The sequence below is a fragment of the Hyperolius riggenbachi genome, chromosome 2 (assembly GCF_040937935.1).
Source record: "Hyperolius riggenbachi isolate aHypRig1 chromosome 2, aHypRig1.pri, whole genome shotgun sequence".
Classification (NCBI taxonomy): domain Eukaryota; kingdom Metazoa; phylum Chordata; class Amphibia; order Anura; family Hyperoliidae; genus Hyperolius; species Hyperolius riggenbachi.
In genome coordinates this window covers 138412143-138432475 of record NC_090647.1, presented here as the reverse complement: position 1 = coordinate 138432475, position 20333 = coordinate 138412143, and the positions used below count along the sequence as shown (strand labels likewise).

Below are 20333 nucleotides of genomic sequence, written 5' to 3'. Positions count from 1 at the left end.
TGCGCTGGATTCTCAGGACAAATACTCTATATATGTGGTGTTGGCTGTGTTCTCACTTGAAATTTATTTTAGCTGGATGAGGCGAAGCCACATGCAGCATATTTAGTGGATCAATGTTCCAGCATCCCTATTAGTGTGGTGAATCTTTACTGTGCTCCACAGACTTTGCTACAATTTGTAGTGCTCTTTAAAGTGTGCCCTAATTTTCCATCGCACCTCCAGTGTAAGCCAATCCTAATACCCAGGTGGGCTGCATGTAGTGATGTACTGTGTCCTCAGCTCTGTAAGGCTCAAAAAGGGTAGACAGGGTTTGAATCCACCGGATATAGCTGACAGATTTAGAGGGAAGGGGGTAGCAGCACTGTAACAGCCAAGTGGTTAGAAAAGTTTTGACATCCACCACAGATTGGACTCAGGACTTACCATACAACAGGAGGAAATTGGCAGCGCTTCCAAATGCAGGCTGCACCCGAACTGACCAGCTGCATAGATGTGCAGAGCACAATACACAGGCAGATTACACAACTTGCATTCAAAACAGATGCAGGGAATGGAGGACATTAGCTTCCAAAAACAGTTTGCGCATAGATTGTTCAGTACTAGACTCTTCCCCCAGGATGTTTTTAATTGTTAGAGGTTAGGGCTCTACTGTGGGATCACCTCATTGTGGTGGAAGAGTGTAGTACCTGATGTGATCTGCACATCTATGCAGTTGGTCAATTCAGGTGCAGACTGCATTTGGAAGCGCTGCCCTTTCCTACTGTTGTACAAAAAAGTAAGTCTACTTGTGGCTAGCTGCATTCATGTGTATCAGTTTGCATTCAATTTATCTAGATTAGGGTTTAGTGCATAGTTTGCATCTGATTTGTATTGAAGGTGTGTATTTAAGTCTCTGGAGGGAGCTGCACACCCCTGTTACTTTAATTTCAGTTACAGCCTGACTAGGAGCGCTGCCAATTTTTTGCTGTTCTCCAGGACTCACCATAGTTTAGCATGGGAGGCCAAACATGAAAAGTTTGCACACGCTTTGTTAAATGCTGTCTTTTGTCACAATTACTGGTACTATAGTAAGTTTGTGTAATGTTGCAGGCCTGACTGTGTACTAACTCCGTGGTGGTTGGTGGAAATGTGACAGGGTCATATGAGAGATGATCAGTGGGATGCTAAGAGTTCTAACATGCATGAGAGTTGAATGCAAGTTGTATGCAGTTTGTAACTGGGCCAATCAAATGTACTTTCTGCATATATTAAATGGCACCATTTGCACGCAAACCAGAATGATTACTATCTAAGGGACCATACGTAATCTAAACAATATGCAGCAAGAGGTTTAGCTCGTCTTTTGTTGTGGGGTTTCTCCCATTTGTAAACTGTACATGTTACAGTGGAAAAGGAGTAAAGTTTTATCTGTGTTGCACATGGTTTAGGTTAGGAAATACATACGGCAACTTCCATATTCTTCTCACTTCAATTGTCCTTTAAGATGAGATTTGGACTAAGCTAATCTGTACCACAGAACACCTGACTCCTCAACCAGTACCATTGTATGTATTGAAAGTAAAATGACTTGCATAACAATTTTCTTTACTAAAGATCTTGCTGTGCAACAGCTGGTCACAGCATTTCTGCTTCTGCTCCCATGTCGATATCAGAGAAAGCCACAACAGGTAAAGCTTTGCCACTGTCCTGGGTATGGAGGTATTCATGGAGAACTACACAAGCCAATCTGATTGATCCTCCTCCACAGCTAGGAAGAAGTCCAATAACTGCTGGGATGACAGGTGGGTGGTGACTGGGATTTCAATTAACATGCCTAACAGAAGTAGATGGGTTTACACTTTAGGAGCATATTTGCAGAGTCTGGAATTCAGCAAATAACTCAGCCCTACATGTTAGCCAGATAATACAAAGAGGTTAAATGTATCTCCACTTACACAAATAAATATGGACACTAAGATTTACCATAGAGCAATGCAGCTAGTGTCAGTTTTCTCAGATAACACGAATAAATGCAGAGAACAGATAATGCAAACACAGATAATGCAAACACATACTTAGCATGGAGTTCAGCAAAAAATTAAAAGAACAAAAATACTGTGCTCAAAAGGTTGAGTTCCCATAAACTAGCACTACGTGGTGCAAGGTAAGACCTCACACTCTATGGAGGTGCAGTAGCGATCATCAGTGGCATGCAAATAATTGCAGGCAAATTTCACATGTAAGTTGGAATAATTACAATTTAAATGTAAGTTGGAATAATTTGCATCTCACTGACCATCTTTAGTTAAAGAGAATCTGTACTGTTAAAATCGCACAAAAGTAAACATACCAGTGTGTTAGGGGACATCTCCTATTACCCTCTGTCACAATTTCACCGCTCCCCGCCGCATTAAAAGTAGTCAAAAACAGTTTTTAAAAGTTTGTTTATAAACAAACAAAATGGCCACCAAAACAGGAAGTAGGTTGATGTACAGCATGTCCACACATAGAAAATACATCCATACACAAGCAGGCTGTATACAGCCTTACTTCTGAATCTCAAGAGATCACTTGTGTGTGTTTACCTTCTGTCCCCAGCTTCTCTCATGCACTGAACATTACAGGCTTCCTGCAGACAGCTCTGCCTATGTCGTTAATTCCTCAGTATGTGACAGACCAGCTTCTTTCACAGCCTCCAGGGGAGGATTTTTATCCAGCTCTCTTCTATCACTGATAAGATAGCAGAGAAGCTGCTGGCTTATGTAAATAAAACACACACTGGAGTGTGCATAGAGGAACAGTTCAACACTGAAGAACTTGGCAGCCTTCCAGACACAGGCCGACAAGTCTGACAGGGGAAAGATACATTGATTTATTACATAGATGGTTATAGTAGAAAGAGCTGCAGTGAGCCAGAACAGATTAGAATAGGTTTAGGAACTTGTAGGATGGTAGAAAAAACGTTGTAATTTTTGTTACAGAGTCACTTTAAGGTGTACCTGAAGGGAAAGAAGTGCTCCTAGGGGGCAATTACCTCAGGAGGGGGTCTTCTGGATCCTAACAAGGTTTTGCCTGTCCTCACCAGAGGTGATCCAGCCATGGTACCCCTGAAAACCCACTTGTCTGTGGTCTCTCAAGGCGCAGTATCAGCTTCCTCTGTGCTCTGGCGAAAATAATAGAGCCCAATCGGGTCCACTTTAGAGCGCAGGCACAAGCCGTCTGCACCTACAAAGTAGAGCGGACCCAATCAGGTTTGGCTATTCCTGCCAGAGCTTGAGGGGGAAACTGTTATTGCGCCTGCACAAGCAGATGTAAATATTATAGTGGATGTTTCTCCAGCGGAGCAAGCGCTGGACTGGGGCTGCAGAGGAGAATGGGGAGAGCCCCATTAGGATCCAGAGGCTTCCCTCTCCATTTTTTTTTCTTTATTTAATTGAAATCACAGGTGTTCTTTAAGAATCATAGCCTTTAAATTAAATAGTCGGCCATAAACCAAGGCAGTTTTTGTTTTTTGCTTGAGACACTCTTCAAAATTAAGTTTCATCCTCACACATTAGTAAGTAGCGTTGCTATATGAATTTGTTGGCTTCTGTTTCTTACCTGAATAGCACAATTTTTCTGTATTAAAGTTTACCCGAGCCGAAGCTTAGATACTTACCTAGAGAGGGAAGCCTCAGGATCCTATTGAGGCTTCCCTCAGTGGTCTGCTGTCCCCCATCGCTGATCATGGCCCCCCTCAAAGATTATCGTCATGGCATTGTCATTCATGGCCGTGCAGTAAACGCTCGAGCGCGCATGCGCTGTGCTCCGGGCAACTGTGCATGCGGGCTTGAGCTTCTAATGTGTGGCCATGAATGCGGAAGATGAGCCACGCAGCCCCGTTATGGAGGGGGGCCGCGCTCAGCAAAGGGGGCTTCAGACAAGCAAGGGAAGCCTCAATAGGATCCTGAGGCTGCCATCGCTTGATGGCAAGTAACTTCTTAAACCCAAGCTTTGGCTGGGAGTCGCTTTAAAGTTTTGAACTGATGACTTCTGCACTTATCCCCCCACATCTCCAGGCAAAACAACCCACTGTTTTAATAAATGCTTAATTATTATTTGTGTGGATGATCACCTCGAAATAACAGAACTGTGTTTACACAACTTCCAGCGTTTCACAGCTTCAGTATAAGGATATGTGTTATTCGGGTGGGAACGGGGATCCAAACTCAAACAAAGCGCTAACAGTAAGGGCCAGTTTGAATCAGTCACTTAGGGGATTCAGAGACTTAGCATATGCATTGGTGAAGTACCACATAAAAAATGCAAGCAACAAGGTGACTGAACTTCAGGAAATTTCACCTTTGTAGACAAATTCGCTGTGTTTTTAGTTTCGTTCAATATACTGCAACGATTAATGACAAACATTATGCAAGCTTATTTACTTTGTGTTATGTGCCTATAAAACACGGTCTTCACACAATATTTAAAACAGAAGCTGGTGGATAGGAGTGTAACAGTGTCCTGCCAATGAATTAGTCAAGGTGAGGAAATGCATAACAGATTCCTGCCAGTCCAATTACTCCTGCAGCTTTTTTGGAGTTTATAGACCATCTAAACCGGGTACTTCTGCCAAGGTTGCAAAAAAGTGCAATAGTGTAAATAAGCTTAAAGTCAGCTTTGGAAATTGCTAGCTAGCTGCAAATGAAAAGAAAGCCATTAAATTACAAGAAGACTTGTGAATCATCCATGTATTGCAATTTTATAATAAAAATGGTGTTTCCCTTTAAAGTTTTTTAAAAAGTCATTGGGAATTGATATAAAAAAATAAGCCAGATACTTACCTAAGTAGAGGGAAGGCTCTGGGTCCTATAGAGCCTTCCCACTCCTCTCTTGGTCCCCGTTCCAGCACTGGCTCTCCGGTAGCAGTATGTGGCCAATTTGGTCAATCCTGCTCTCTCTGCAGCATCGGAAGTCTTCAGGAGCCTGAGTGCTCCCGAAGATGGGCCACTTCATACTGCGCAAGTGCCCTCTCTAGCATGTGCACAGTATGAAGCCAACTCTCTTCGGAAGGACAAGACTCCTGAACACTTCCAAAGCCTCCCACGGTGGGGGATTCAAACAGGGGATTCAAACGGGGGAGCCAGCACTTAATTGAGGGGAGGGACCGGAAGAGGATCGGGAAGGCTCTATAGGACCCAGAACCTTCCGTCTCCTTAGTCAAGTATCTGTTTTTTTTTTTTTTTTTTAGTATGATTCCCAATGACTAAGTATTTTTTAGCAGAAAGTCCAGTGGCTCTAGCTATTGATATACTGTAGCTTTCACCTTCAAGACACTTGTAGTAAAAAGCTCTACACTTCTATTTCCATTAAGTGGCCACCTTTTTCAGATGACAATTTCAGGCACAAGGATGGTGTTATGTTGGAACCATATACATCTTTCAAATCCAACTGCGCACTGACACTTCAGGGGCTTTAAAGGGAATCTGAAGTGAAAATACACTTATGATATAATCATTTGTATATGTAGTACAGCTAAGAAATAGAACATTAGTAGCACAGATATGAGTCTTATAGTGTTTCCAGTACAGGAAGAGTTAAAGAGAACCAGAGATGAAGCACCCTCTTGTATTTTACCTTATAAATCAGTGGGAACATGACAGTAAACACCTAATCTGCCCTTTGTTTCATTGTTCTCTGTGTAATCTGACTGTTATCACGTCTGATAAGAATCCCCGACTGAGAAGTCAGGCTGCTCCGTCTAGCTTTGCTACAGAAAGATTATAGCTGAGTCTGTATTCTGTGGTGTTATTTCAAGCCCAAGCCTGCCCCCTTGTGGCTTTGCTATAATGACTCAGCTATAATCATTCCCAGCAAAGCCAGATTCAATTGCTCAGTCTGGGATTCTTGTGACTGCTGTTAACAGACACTTTTAGCAGTGAGGAGGAAACAGAGAGCATGGTAAGTGTTTTCTCTAATGTTCTTACTGATATACATGGTAAAATACACAAGGGTGCTTCGTCTCTGGTTCCCTTTAAAGAGACTCTGTAATTAAAGTTCCCCTGGGGGGTACTCACCTCGGTAGGGGGCAGCCTCTAGATCCTATCGAGGCCTCCCCAGTCTTCCTGTGTCCCACGGAATGCACAGCCGACAAATTGTCAGGCTGTGCAATATTTACCTTTCCCAGTTCCAGCGGGGGCGCTGTTGCGGCTCTCTGCTCAGAAATAGGCAGAAATCTTAGTCGAGTCCGTTCTACTGCACAGGCGCAGGAGACTTGCGCCTGCGCAGTAGAGCAGACCCGACTGCGATTCGCTATTTCCGAGCAGAGAGTTGCTACTGCGCTTGCGCTGGAGCCAGAAAGGTACATATTTACATGCCCGCTGTTCAGTGGGCTGCAGCGAGACGGCCCTGGGACACAGCAGGATGGGGGAAGCCTTGATAGGATCCAGAGGCTTCCCCCTACCGAGGTGAGTACCTCCCAGGGGAATTTTTAATGTTACAGATCCTCTTTAAGAAACTTCAGTTATCTATGCAAAAGAGCTTCTCTGAGCTCTCTGACTAATTTAGTCGGCTACAGTGCTGTTTTCTGAAGCACTTATCTCAACCTGTCTCTCAAAGTTTCTTGTTTGTTTAAGGTTTTACTGCAGGAAAGTTCAAAGAGTCATTAGCTCTGCTCTGTTTCATAGTACAAAATACAAAAAAGTGTAAACTGCAAATATTGGAGAATGATGCAATGTGATTATATATATATATATATATATATATATATATATATATATATATATATAAAGCTATATAACTGAAAATAAAAATATGAGACTTTTCTTTGCTACTAATGTTCTATTAATTATCCGTACTACACATACAGTTCATTATATCATAAGTTTTGGGTTTTTTTTTTTTTTTACTTCAGTTTTACTTTATTTTTGCAAACTTGCGAATTCTTACCGCATAGTTCTCAACTACCATGGTTACCTTAAAGCTGAAGAAAGTAATAACAGTAACTGAACCCCAGAGTTGCAGAAACACCCAGAATAAACTTGTAAATCAAGTTTACAGAAGAACAAATCAAAAGTACAAATTTTGAGTAACCATTTGAAAACCTCTTTTTGCCGTTTTTGAAGAATACAGTGTCCTCATTCATTGCCTTACAAAGGGTTAAGAGTTAAATTAAACAAGGCTAATATTTCAGCTGTGGAGGAACAAGGAGTTAGATCATCCACTGGCTTCAGTACTTTCTCTGAAGCTCAATCCTGCGTTGTCCCCATACTCCGACCACAAGTCTTCCACAAAGGTTATCAGGCTTCTGCAGCTGAACACTCCTGTTATATATTTACTCAAATATAACTTATAACAGCCAAGACATTTCAGTTTTTAGTTAGAATGTTCAAGGGTTAGGGCTTTTGGCAGTTTTTAGTTTTACTGCTGCCTGGTTCCTTGTTGAAGAGATCTTTCCTTGCCTTCTTGTTCTCAGTAACCCCATCCAGGAACAGGAAGTGACAGAAGTCAACTCTAAGGGTACACTGTTCCGGAAAAGGAAACCTTACAGATGTTCTAACCTTTTTTCCACACTATCGGAAAACATGTTTGCATTACTCTTTCTGTCCTCACTGAAATTCCTGTTCTCTGAATTCCTGTTCTCTGTGACCCTGTCGCCAGGACACAACGTGAGCAGAAATACCTCCAACCAGAATCCAGACACCAGTAATGATCTGAGACAGGCTCTAACACTTCACCATTCAAACTCAACGTTTTGTTTGGAGCTACGCTTTAAGCTCTGTGTAAAAATTAATCATGGTAACCATGGCAATACTATTTAGTTCCTATCTAGTTTAGTAATAGCTGCCGATTTCTGGTGAAGGTATATATCATCACTGAATTCCCAAAAAGGAACAAATGGCAATCCTGTCATTAGCGATACAAGTCGTGGGTGGAGTTGGCATTCAAATGAGAAGCTCTGTCAAACATACTGTACACTTGCTTCATTGAACCTTCAAAAAATAGTTAACAAGAGAATGTAAAAAATATAATACATGCTACTCACAATTAAAATGTTTAGTTTGAGGTTATAATAAAATGTACCGTACTACCTATTGTTACGTATCTGTTGGAAACAAATTACAACTATAATTCCGGTAGAGAAAGCATAGACAAATTACATATAATTTATTCCTGCTTTATATTGTAGTATGTCCTACTTTCTGACCTTCCAAGCAACTAACCTGCTCAACTGAGACAAATGGAGAAAACACTTAAATTGGGCTGAAAATTGAACTTGCAGAGAGCAAATCTGATGCTAAAATGAAAGTAGAAACAGTTCAGTTTATAAAATCTACAGAAATTAGAAATTAACACTAACAAACACATACAAAAAATAGTTTAGTTTCAGTCTTTTAAACAGTAATGAACAATACCTGGAGTTTGACTGCCACAATGAGGTGAGTAAAAATAAAAAATAATTCACAGTCCTCTGCCATACCTTTCTTTTACCCAATCAGCTATCTGCATTCTTGTCTGTTTCTTTGGAGTGGATAGTATACATGAATGTTTGGTCAATGGTGAAGTCTGAAGGCAGATTTCCTCTATGTACTGCTATGTGTTCCCCCATGAGGTTTAAGGTGGAGCTGTAGTGTCCACATACAGTGCACCTATACATGAGGGCACCCGCATGCGTCTTCAAGTGGCACTTGATGGTAGATCGGCCTCGGAAGAATTTAAGACACACTTTGCACTGATAAGGCTTTTCTCCAGTATGTATACGCCGATGGTAATTAAATTCACTAGTATGGGAGAAGCATTTACCACACACCTTGCATGTATATTTACTGTGGCCTGTCTGTCCAACAACTGAATGGTCATCTACCGTAAAATCCTCCGAAGCCTTTCTTTTAGACCCTGAAAGCTGTAACTGGGAAAATTCAGAGAATCCAGGTCGATCTACAGGTAAACTACCACAGCGATGCTGGCTGAGGTGTTGTCGGTAAGTTGTTTCTGACTTGAAGCCTTGGGAACAAAGGTGGCAGCGGAACAATGCTTCCTCTGTGCTCTGGTGGACGGCCATATGCTTTTCCAGCAAATGGCGGTCAAGGAAGCTACTAGCACAGAGAGAACAGGAGAAAACAGATACAGTCATATGTGACAGCACATGCCACATGAGACCACAAAGTGTTAAGTGTCTCTGATCACATACTCCACAAGACAAGTTCTTGGTGTTAAGGTGCTCCAACGCATGAGATCGTACAGAATGGAAATCACGTAACATGGTCCTATGGCAGGCTCCACAAGGCAATTCAGTGCCCAGTGCTCCCACAAAAGTGTTCACTTCTCCAGGAAGAGGCTGTCCTGGGTGAACAAGGATATTGTGCTCTGAGGTAACACCTTCTTGTCCTCTATGGAGGGTGAGCTGCCATTGGCTGAAAAACTTGTCTTCACACATATCACAGGAAAAGAGGAAGATGCCTATGTGTGATAGGACATGAGTTATCATAGCACCGCGGTCATGGAATCGGGCTTGGCAAACTTTGCAGCTACCTTTGACTAGATCTACATGTTCTCGAGCATGCTGGCGAATGCGCTGTAGATTAGGTTCCAGCACTTTCTTGCATACCTGGCAAGGCATTGCTTTACCACTTTGATTTTCTCCCTGCCCAAATAACAGCAGCTCATCTTCACTGCCATCACTTAGTTCGATGATTTCCCCAGATGGACCAGAGTCCTCATCTCCTCCTTCATCAAACTGCAGCGCTTCTTCTTCAAGCTCATCAAGTTGCAAATCACCCATAGCTTCAAAACCTCCAGTTGATTCCTTGGCATTTCCGCCAACATTAGAGTCCCCTGAAAAATAGCTTTTGTTATAGTCCCCATTGTGTTGGGTTTTATAGGAAGGACAAGTACTTGTTGGACCAAATCCAGAGTTCATTGCACAGTGAGAGGACTGGTACTTTGCAGAGGAGCTTTGCTCTTCTGTTTTAGCTGGCAGTGGAAAGTGTGCTGTCTGATTGATATCAGCCTCCTGTTCTTCTCCTTTCAAGGATCCAGACACATCAGTCTGTCCAGCAAAGTGTTTTTCTGTAGATGCTAAATTGCTGTCGACTCCATTGCCTCTGGATTCAACTTGATTATGCTCTGTTGACACAGCACCAGTACGTCCTTCACTGGAGGATACCGAGCAATGGTTCTTCTGCCCTGAGGAGCCTTCTAGATCAGGAAAGGTTGCATGGCATGCCTTTATCAAGTCTTCCATACCAAGTTTCTCAGCCACTTCATAAATCACTCCTACATTGATGAGGTCAGTGAAGAGTTCAGAAGTATAGATAAAGCTCAGGACTTTCTCAAAATTAGATGGAGTAATGAAATCTACCACATAGGTACGAGCTATATCCAAGTCAGCGTTTAAAAACAATTTTTGAAAATAGGCAGCTGCCGAGCCAAGTACAGCTTTATGAACAGGAAAAGTCCTGTTTCCTACAACAATATTAACATCACAAAATGTTCCAGACAACCGAGATTGGTTCAGCTCACGTAGCAGGTTGCTGGGATGGTCGCTGCTGTTTAGTTTTATTCTCATACCCATCTTTATATCCTAGTGATAGGGAATATCCCTCATCAAAGGTCTTCAAGTCTGGCCCTTTAATCTGGTTACTTCTTACACATATGAACTGGCACCTCATCCCCTTCTATAGAGCTGAGAGGAACTACCTAGGAGGAAAAAAAATGTGGTTAAGTATGTGTGTTTTATATTTTCTTTATTTAGCTACTTTAGTCTTAAATTCACACAAATATACACACTCCATGTTTGCTAGTTCTCCCATTTGATAAAATAATAATAATAATAATTGTGATACATTATTCCCAACTCGCCAGTTTAACCACTTCACCCCAAAGTGGTTTTTACCCTAACGGACAAGAGCGATTTTCACCTTTCAGTGCTCATCCCTTTCATTTGCCAATAGCTTAATCACTACTAACCACAATGAAATGCTCTAGATCTTGTTTTTTTCAATACCAATTAGGCTTTTTGGGGTTGATATTTGCTTTCAGTAATTCCTTTATTTTTTATGCATTTTAAAGAGAAAAACAAGGAAAAAATACATTATTTCTCCAATTTCATCTCCTATAGTTTTAATATAAACACTGCTGCTGTACATAAAACCCACACATCTGCCTATTAGTCCTGGTTATTACAACATTTTAATTATGTCCCTAGTACAAAGTATGATCAAATATCAAGGGGTGAGCAGCACAAACCAACTGAGGTGTTTTTAATTTCCTTTTCTCCCATTTAGTTGACTCTTGGGTTTTTGGATTAGTTCCCACTACACTGCTGATAAAAACTAGCATTGCATGGTAAGAGTAGGACTCACCAGATCGGGGACACTTTGGAGCAGTTGGTGAGCTTAAGCGCGTTAAAGCGTAACCAAGGGCCCCTCTCACTGTTTTCCTGTTGTGTGCTGCAGCCCCTCTGTATGTTATTTAGTACAAAGTATGGTGACATTATTTGAAAAATAAAGGTGTATTTTTTCTATGTTTTTTTTTTCTCACGTGAACGTGTGGGAGCACGCATGTGCACAGCGGTAGCAGCACTGTTTGACTTATAAAAACGTCCTGGAGCCGTTAAGAAGCTCTAGTATGACATTTTTATAAGTCTGGTTGTCATTAAGTGGTTAATTTTGCATGGATCTAAGTCTTAGGGCCTGTTTCCACAACACGCAGATTCTGGATGCAGAAAAACTGACTCCAATAAATGCCTATGGACCTGTTTCCACTAAACGCGATTTTTCTGATGCAGATTTCCCATAGGCATTCATTGGAGTCAGTTTTCTGCATCCAGAATCCATGTGTAGTGGAAATAGGCCCTTAATGTGCTCATACATAACTTGATATTGCAGGCCGATCGACCTCCCCATTTAATAATTTTATCGAATAGGAAGAGAATCAGTGCCGCAAAATTGCCTCCTGATCAAGCTTTCAATCGATTTATGGTCCAAATCAGTTTGAATGGATCAGTTAGGAATGGTGGAAAATCTCGGTTGCAAGGGCTCGAACAGGTGCACGGCAGAAACGGTGCGTGATATCGAGACGGCCAACAAACTCCCACTCAGTGCCCCCCCCCCAAGCGCATAAGTGTCACTGCAACCTCCCCCCGCCCGTGTGCAGTGTGAAAGGCTTACCTATCCAGTGTCATGACTCCTGGCCTCCTCCGGTGTCCAGCATCACCATGAGCACCTGTTCCACATGACCCGGGTGCATGTTGTGACATCACTAAATGTGCTGAGTCACATCGTACAGGTGCTTGCGAACACCAGAGAAAGCCAAAAATCACACTGGAGGAAAGGTGAGCCTTTAACACTGAGCAAGGGCACGGAGTAGGACACACACACACTTACTTGGGGGGGGGGGGAGGGGGGGTCAGGCAGCGACGCTAGGAGAATTTCCAATGTCTGTGCAGTGTGTGGGCAAAAAATAGACCCCTCTGATCAGATTTAACCAGAGAGGGCTCTATCAAATGGTCGATCTGGCCATACAGTGAGTGTTGTATGGCCGCCTTCAGGCTGTGTGTATGTGTGGCTAGAATAAGGGATATTCTGATGCAGAGACCAGGAGATGATGATGTTACATCGAGTAAGGGGTGGTCTTCCCTATGGGGGAGGGGGTGGTTAGGATGAGCAGGAGCAAACTGTGATAGGAAATGCAGCTTACAGAAAGTTTTCTAGTACACTTAATTACTAATCGTTAATGAACTTCAGGGGACACCTGTATACAACTTCCATGGGAATCTACAATCATCACCAATGACTGTTTCATGTGACCTAAGTTGGAATCATGTTCAAGCTTTAACCATTTCATGACAACACGACGTATATACAAGTCCAGTGTACTTGTGGAGAGTGCACCACCAGTTTGTTACTAAATGTGGCATATGTGGTATCATTTTAACCGTGACGAGTTGTACAATACATTTTGGAGTGTCTTAAAGAGGTGCTGTAACGACAAAACGGCCCCTGGGGGGTACTCACCTCGGGTGGGGGAAGCCTCAGGATCCTAATGAGGCTTCCCACGCCGTCCTGCGTCCCTCGGGGGTCTCGCTGTAGCCCTCCGTACAGCCGTGACGCAATATTTACCTTCCTGGCTCCTGCGCAGGCTGGCTCCGATGGCTGTCGGCGCCGAAGTAGGCGGAAATACCCGATCGCCGTCGGGTCTGCTCTACTGCGCAGGCGCAAGTTTCCGGCGCCTGCGCAGTAGAGCGGACCCGACGGAGATCGGGTATTTCCATCTATTTCCGTGCCGAAAGTCGCCACAGCGCCCCCGCTGGAGCCAGCAAAGGTAAATATTGAAGCTACAGTCGGCTGTCGCCGGCTGTTCGGAGGGCTGCAGCGAGACCCCCGTGGGACAGAGGACGGCGTGGGAAGCCTCATTAGGATCCGGAGGCTTCCCCCACCCGAGGTGAGTACCCCCCAGGGGAGGTTTTTGTTGTTACAGAGTCTCTTTAAAGCTTAGATCCAAATCACATAAAAAAAATAGATAGGAACAAACAAAACATAAAAAATCAATTTCAAAATTTTGATCACACTTGAGAAAGTTGTAGGAAAACTACAAGAGACATATGTGGTAACATTTTAACGGTGATAGGAAGTAGGATAGCGTTTATAGAGTTTGGGGGTTGAGGCCCCCCAAAAGGTTGTATTGTGTATTTTTTGGGGGGGGTCACAAACTGAATCAAAAGCAATTACATTTTTGCATATTCGGTACAAAAGTAAAAGACATGTCAAATGAAAACAAAGTGACAGAATATAAAAGAAAAACATATATTTACCTTAGAAACGTGGCTTTCTAAATATGTATGGTATGTGGGTATATTACTATTATTTTTGCAAACAAGGTCTTGTAATCATCGATAGAGTACAATGAGAAAGAAGAAAAAAAAAACACACCTTTATTTCTAAATACAATCATGTCACCATATGAGCACACCAGACAATGGATGATGATGCATGACAAAGTACAATAAAACCACAGGATCAACTGACGTGCGCCAGGCCTACAATCTGCACTTAGTCATAGTTACTATTGCACTTTGTCATGTGGAGTTCCAAATAAAGAATACCAGCTTTTATTAATCATCCTTTATCTGGTTTGCGGATCCTTCCTTGTTTGCTCGTATGGTTTGGCTTGGCTCACCAGATCCTGCACCAACTGGTAGGATTCAAAAAGGGGGTTGAGCGTACATGAACTTGTTCCTGAATGTCATCATGCATTGTACTAGGAACAATCTAAATTTTTTAATAACCAGGATGGATAAACAAATAAAATTTGTAGGTTTAACGTATAGTTAGCACTGTTTATTGTAAAAGCTATACTGGATTAGTGTTGTCCAGATCATGAACGATTCGGATCTTTGATCCAAATCTATTTTGTGAGTCGAATCTTGCGAATCATCAAAATAAGCGATTCAGATCACAAAGGGGGCGGGGCCAGGAGCGACACGCCCCCCCCCCCCCTCTCAACGGGCAGCGGGGTCCTGGAAGCAGAGCAGAGATGGATCGCTCTATTGAAGAGGAGGCAGCCTTGCAGGGACAGGTAGATGAGAGAGAGGGGACATGGGTGCTACTGCCAGATATGTGTAGAGCACACATACTGGCTATAATGTGCTGCTCATTATAGGCTGTCTGTTCCGTAGTTGTGCACAGTGAACACACTGGAAACTTTTGGCACAGCTCAGTAACGTTACAGGCAGCGTGCTGGGCTAGGACAGGGCAGGCACTGTGATTGCTGTGCAATATGATCCTCCTGCACTGCTCTATACAGCTGCACTTCACTTCTGGGAATGCTTTGGGGAATGGGAGTTGGGAGTATACAGATGAACATATAGGTGAAATATATGTAAAGCATATGATTGCAGAATGTGGGTATTGTGTGCAAACAAACTTTTCTGCTCTCTACTCGTCCCTCCTCCCTTCTCTGTCCACTCCCTGCCCTCTGTCCATCTTCTCCCCTTCTCTGTGTGTCCACCCCCCTCCCCTTCTCCTGTCCTGCTAGTCATTTCACCTTGTAAAATGATCCGAGATTCGGATCAAAGATCCGGATCTTTTCAATGATCCGATTCAAATCATCCAGATTATTGAAAAGATCCGAACTTTGCATCTCTATACTGGATGTAAATGGAGATGTAGTGTGTTATTTCTATTTTTTCCCTTATTTTCCCTTTCCAAGAGAAGAGACCCAGCACCGTCTTCAAATGTATTTCAAGCTCTTTATTTTTAAAGCATCAAACACATTAAAAAGGGCAAGTCTATGCTTGGGCAAAAATAAAAAAAATAAAGAGCTTGAAATACATTTGTGGACGGTGCTGGGTCTCTTCTCTAGGAAATTCTACCTGCTGTTCCTGGAGGCAGAGGGACAAAAACCAAAGCACGCCTCATCTGGATGGTTGGGTGCTAACTTTTACTGCAAGCCTACTTATTTTCCATTTAAAATGAAAAGAACATAAGGTAATTACTAAGCAAAATGATTACACACTAAAAGCCTGATTTGTCCTGAAAAAAACAATATATAGATCATTTAGAAGTGATAAGTAGTAAAAGTTGTTGGTGAATGAATGGGAGCAGCGCTGACATATAAAAATTGCTCTCGACCTAAAGTGGATAAGGTACGTACAAAAGTCCTGATTTTCCGACCAACTTGTTGTCCGACTTGTTTGAACGACAAGTTGGACGTGTGCACGTACAGTCGAGCAACTGATAAAAGCCGGTTTGCCCGACCCGCTTGGTAGATCAGTGGGACCAACTGTTGTTCAAATGACTGTCAGGTACACACAACTTCTAGTCGTTTCTCCAACTAACAGACGTTCAAACATACAGTTGTTTGATCAGTCGTTTAATCTAGTCCAATGTTCTATGCAGTCCATTATAAAATTGGTTAAATAACATGTAAATTAGGATATCAGCCGCTTTGTTGGTCAGTGTGAACAGGACATTTAAACGACTTGTTTGCATGTCAAGTCGCTCAAACGACCAGTTTAAACGACAATCAGGCGTAAAGGCAGGGCTGTGGAGTCGGAGTCGTGGAGTCGGGCAATTTTGGGTGCCTGGAGTCGGAGTCGGGAAAAAATGCACCGACTCCTAATGAATTTGTAACTGTCATTAAAATAGAAAATATGATAAAATGTTCTATTTCTCAGATAATAGTCATTAAAAATAATGTATATATACACTCTATAGACAGTAATAGCTGTGCTTAGTCCACAAAAATGAAATAAACCAATCAAAATTAGTTATTTGTGTTGCTTCAATAAAGCAGTCCCCGTATTTTTAAGGTCAGATATACATATCTGATTGTGCCTGTATATATGATGTGTACACAGGAATCTCTTATATATACTAAATAACATCTATACTGTAAGAATAAAGCCTGATGTGTAGCTGTGTCACTAATAGAGATGGTCAATGAGATGGAAATAATTATGCACTGAAGCTGATTTATGCAAATGTATGCACTCCCTTTGCTGATAAAATCAAATAATTTGATATGTTGTTAAAATTTGGTTTGGTGACTACAAATTAAAGGGTAACTGAAACGGATGAAAAGTAAAGTTTTATACATACCTGGGGCTTCCTCCAGCCCCCTTCAGGCTAATCAGTACCTCGCTGTCCTCCACCACCAGGATCTTCTGCTATGAGTCCTGGTAATTCAGCCAGTCAGCGCTGTCCGGCCGCATGCCGCTCCCACAGCCAGGAACATTCTGCACCTGCGCAATAGTGCTGCACAGGTGTAGTATGCTCCTGGTGGCGGAGTGTGTGCATGCGCACTACACCCGACTGGCTCAAGTACCTGGACTCATAGCAGAAGATCCAGGTGGTGGAGGAGGACAACAAGGGACTGATTATCCTGAAGGCGGCTGGAGGAAGCCCCAGGTGTGTATAAAACTTTAATTTCATCTGTCTCAGGTTTACTTTGTTACACAGTACACTCTACATATGCACTCTCCACAGAGCTGCAGGGAATCCACTGAGAATGCTGTGCACATTGAACACAGAGGTGTTGCCTGTTTACAATCTCCTCATTCCCCTGCAGAGTACCTGCACATCATTCTTACATGTACCCACACTTACATTGCCTAGGGCCTGATAGATGTTCTTTGTTCCGGTTTGTACCTTTTAAAAGTACTCTTACCAAGGACTAGTTTTAGTCTAAAGGGAATAAATATAGTAGTCTACATATCCTTCTCACTTCAGTTGTCTTGTAAAATTCCTAAGCATTGGCAGTTAAGAGACGAATTTCATGTTACATACTTTTAAATCAACAAAATTGTAATATGCAAATTAGAGGAGTCGGAGTCGGTGGAATCCTAAACTGAGGAGTCGGAGGATTTTTGGACCGACTCCACAGCCCTGCGTAAAGGTCGCGTAAAGTTGGACATGTGTACGCACCTTTATACTGTGAAGGTGTGCTATAAAGGTTATCATCAGAGCTGTGTATATGTTTGCACTTCGTATTATAATAACAGGGTAGGGAAGATCAGATTGGCTCATTAAGTTTCATTAATAGATTTATGAAACAAAATACATTGTTCTATAAGTTTTCACACTTTGCTTTCCTTGCTCTCAGCTCACCATATCCTCTTTTCCCGAAATTAAGACAGCCCCCGAAAAAAGCCCTAGCAAGAATTTCGAGCACGCTCCAAATATAAGCCCTACCCAGAAAGTCAGCCTTAGCGGCAGTAAGGAAAAAAATTATGGCAACTTGTGTTATTACTGCAGCCCAGAAACACAAGTTACCGTACTTCTTCCCCATAGGCAGAAGCTTGGGGAAACAGCAGCATGGAGCTAGGAAAAAGAAGAGCACATGTTTTGGTGCAAAAGTTAATATAAGACACTTATTTTCAGGAAAACACGGTAGCAGTAGCATTTCAACTGGCTTTTTCACTTGGAACAGAACCTGAATAATTGCAAATCTCTTCTGTTCTAAGAAGGCAAGTGTTTGTTTTGCTTAGCATTTTAGTAAGGAGGCTTATTGTTCTCTTTCAGCCCTTTACACACTCCTAGGAGTTCTGGTACCCCATGAGCTTGCCGGGCAATCTGTACTCATCACTGCCGAGTCATGTGAGTGGAATGAGATTCCAGCTATGCCACATTCAGCCAGTAACCTTCCTACACTGAATTAACTCCCTCTGTGCAATCAGACCCTCTCCATCATTCTCAGATCACTCAGCCCAGACAGGAAAATCAACCTGCAAGGGGGAGGGCAGAGCAGCAGGTGCACGGTCACACACTGTACCTAGACTGCCTGCAAATGAATCAAGAGACTGCTCAGACCATTACTTAGGGCTCTTTCACACTACAGGCAGCGGTTAAAGGCTAAAACGCTGCATTTTGGCTGTATGGCGTTTTGACGCCAACACATTACTATCAATTGTAATGAGATAAGCCACGGTCAGCCCTAAAAAAGCTCCTGGGAGCTTCAAAATGCAACGCTCCAAAACGCAGCGTTACGTGTGAAAGGTAAAATGAACGTCTATGGACTTTTTTACCTTAGAAACTGCCAACTATGGCCGTGGAGTTAAAACGCTGAAAAAGCCTTCTAGTGTGAAAGGGCCCTAATGGTTAAAACAGGATGGAATCACTTTCTCAAAAACTAGGGCAATTACAGAGTTAGTAAACACAGATTCTATCCTTTACTGTTGAAGCACTTGGCTACTGTGCCATTTTCAACATAGCATACAGCTGCCTGACGATGCTCGTCCTTGATCCCGCGGCCAGGAGCACTATGCGCGTGCGCGCTGTCACAACTACGTAATGCGCATGCATAGAGTGCTCCCAGCCACGGACGTGTGATCAAGGATGCACGTTACGGGGCAGCGCCTGCGCAATCATCTGATCAGAGAGAAATCTGTTCCCTACCCATACACCACAGGTCGATTCCCAATTAATTTCATGCTTAAATCGATCCGGAATTGGCCTTGTGATGCCACTTTCGCTGCCCCAACGTTGCCCCCCATTACCTTTCCGCACAAGACGCTTATCTGATGCTTCATTCATACACGCACCATACATGGTTGTTGGCATGCATGTGGGCGCTTGTGTGACATCACAAGCACGGCCACGCTACTACAGCAACCACGTGGGCCACGTGTATGGACGGAGGGCGAATCCCTGAGCAAGCGCCGGATACGGACAGGTAATGTATAGAGCACAGGGGGGGGGGGGGGGTTCATCGCTCATCCCGATATCACTCGCCATTACCGCCGCGCACTCGACGGACCACGAAGACCCGGCATCTTGCAGCATGTCCGACCGATTTATGTGACCAATTTCAGTATGAAATTGGTTGCATCATCGATCAGGCATGTACTTGGCAGCACCAACTTTCACACGATTCGATTATAATAATCAAAATCGGGTGGTCGATCGGCCGCCAAGTTGCCTGATGTATTCGCTAACTTATTTAAATTTTCATTGTTTGTTTTTTTTAAAAAGCGGACCTGAACTCAGAACTTCCTTTTTGCTCTAAAAGATAAGCAACAGTATAATAACCTTAAAGCTATGTACCCGCGTCACGACTTTCCAGACGGTTTTCACGTCAAACAATGATTTTTTTCAATGCCGAGCGGTCGTTTCCGCGATATTGCGACGGGGGCACAGACGCACAACCACTCAAACGTCGGTTAGCGTTGCACCGCAATAATGAACTCCTCTCTGCTATAAAAGATACACAACAGCATAAATAACTTTTAAACAAAAACATGTATTTGTTACAGCTGACACAAATAAAAAAAAAAAAATATATATATATATATATATATATATATATATATATATATATATATATATATATATATATATATATAATTTTATTTTTTTATTTTTTATTAACTGGAAACGATTTGTTCTCTATAGAGAACAGATCGTTTCCAGCCTGCAGCTCAAGCATGATCACAGTGATCATGTGACCCCCAGAGCACCCGATTAGCTGCTCTTCTGCTAGCTACAAGACCAGTCTACAGTATGGAACCAGGTCCTGTAGTACACTGCCGGGAGGAGAGGCACACGAGCCCCGTATTTATATATATATATATATATATATATATATATATATATATATATATATATATATATATATCAATTTCTATATATAACATGCATAAATTTCTATTGGCATTCCACGTGAAAGACCAATACAAAGTGGTGTACACATGAGAAGTGGGGTGTGCATAATTATTCGGTCCCCCTGAGTCAATACCTTGTAGAACCACCTTATGCTGCAATTACAGCTGCCAGTCTTGTAGGTATGACTCTACCAGCTTTGCACATCTAGAGACTGAAATCCTTGCCCATTCTTCTGTGCAAAACAGCTCCAGCTCAGTCAGATTAGATGGACAG

At 42.6% G+C, this 20333-nt stretch overlaps 1 protein-coding gene across 7 annotated transcripts in view; it reads right to left on the bottom strand.

Annotated features, from left to right (window-relative positions):
• ZBTB39 (zinc finger and BTB domain containing 39) overlaps positions 1-20333 on the bottom strand; it is a 44505-nt gene that overhangs the window by 8896 nt on the left and 15276 nt on the right. For 3 of the 7 annotated variants that reach the window (XM_068267487.1, XM_068267490.1, XM_068267489.1), the window contains exon 2: positions 8347-10656. In XM_068267487.1, the coding sequence (XP_068123588.1) occupies positions 8453-10531 (2079 nt within the window). In that variant the 5' untranslated portion in view covers positions 10532-10656 and the 3' untranslated portion in view covers positions 8347-8452. Of the gene's footprint in view, positions 1-8346; positions 10657-19502; positions 19578-20333 lie in introns of those variants that run through there. The other 4 variants (XM_068267494.1, XM_068267493.1, XM_068267492.1 and 1 more) reach the window with 3 other exon arrangements.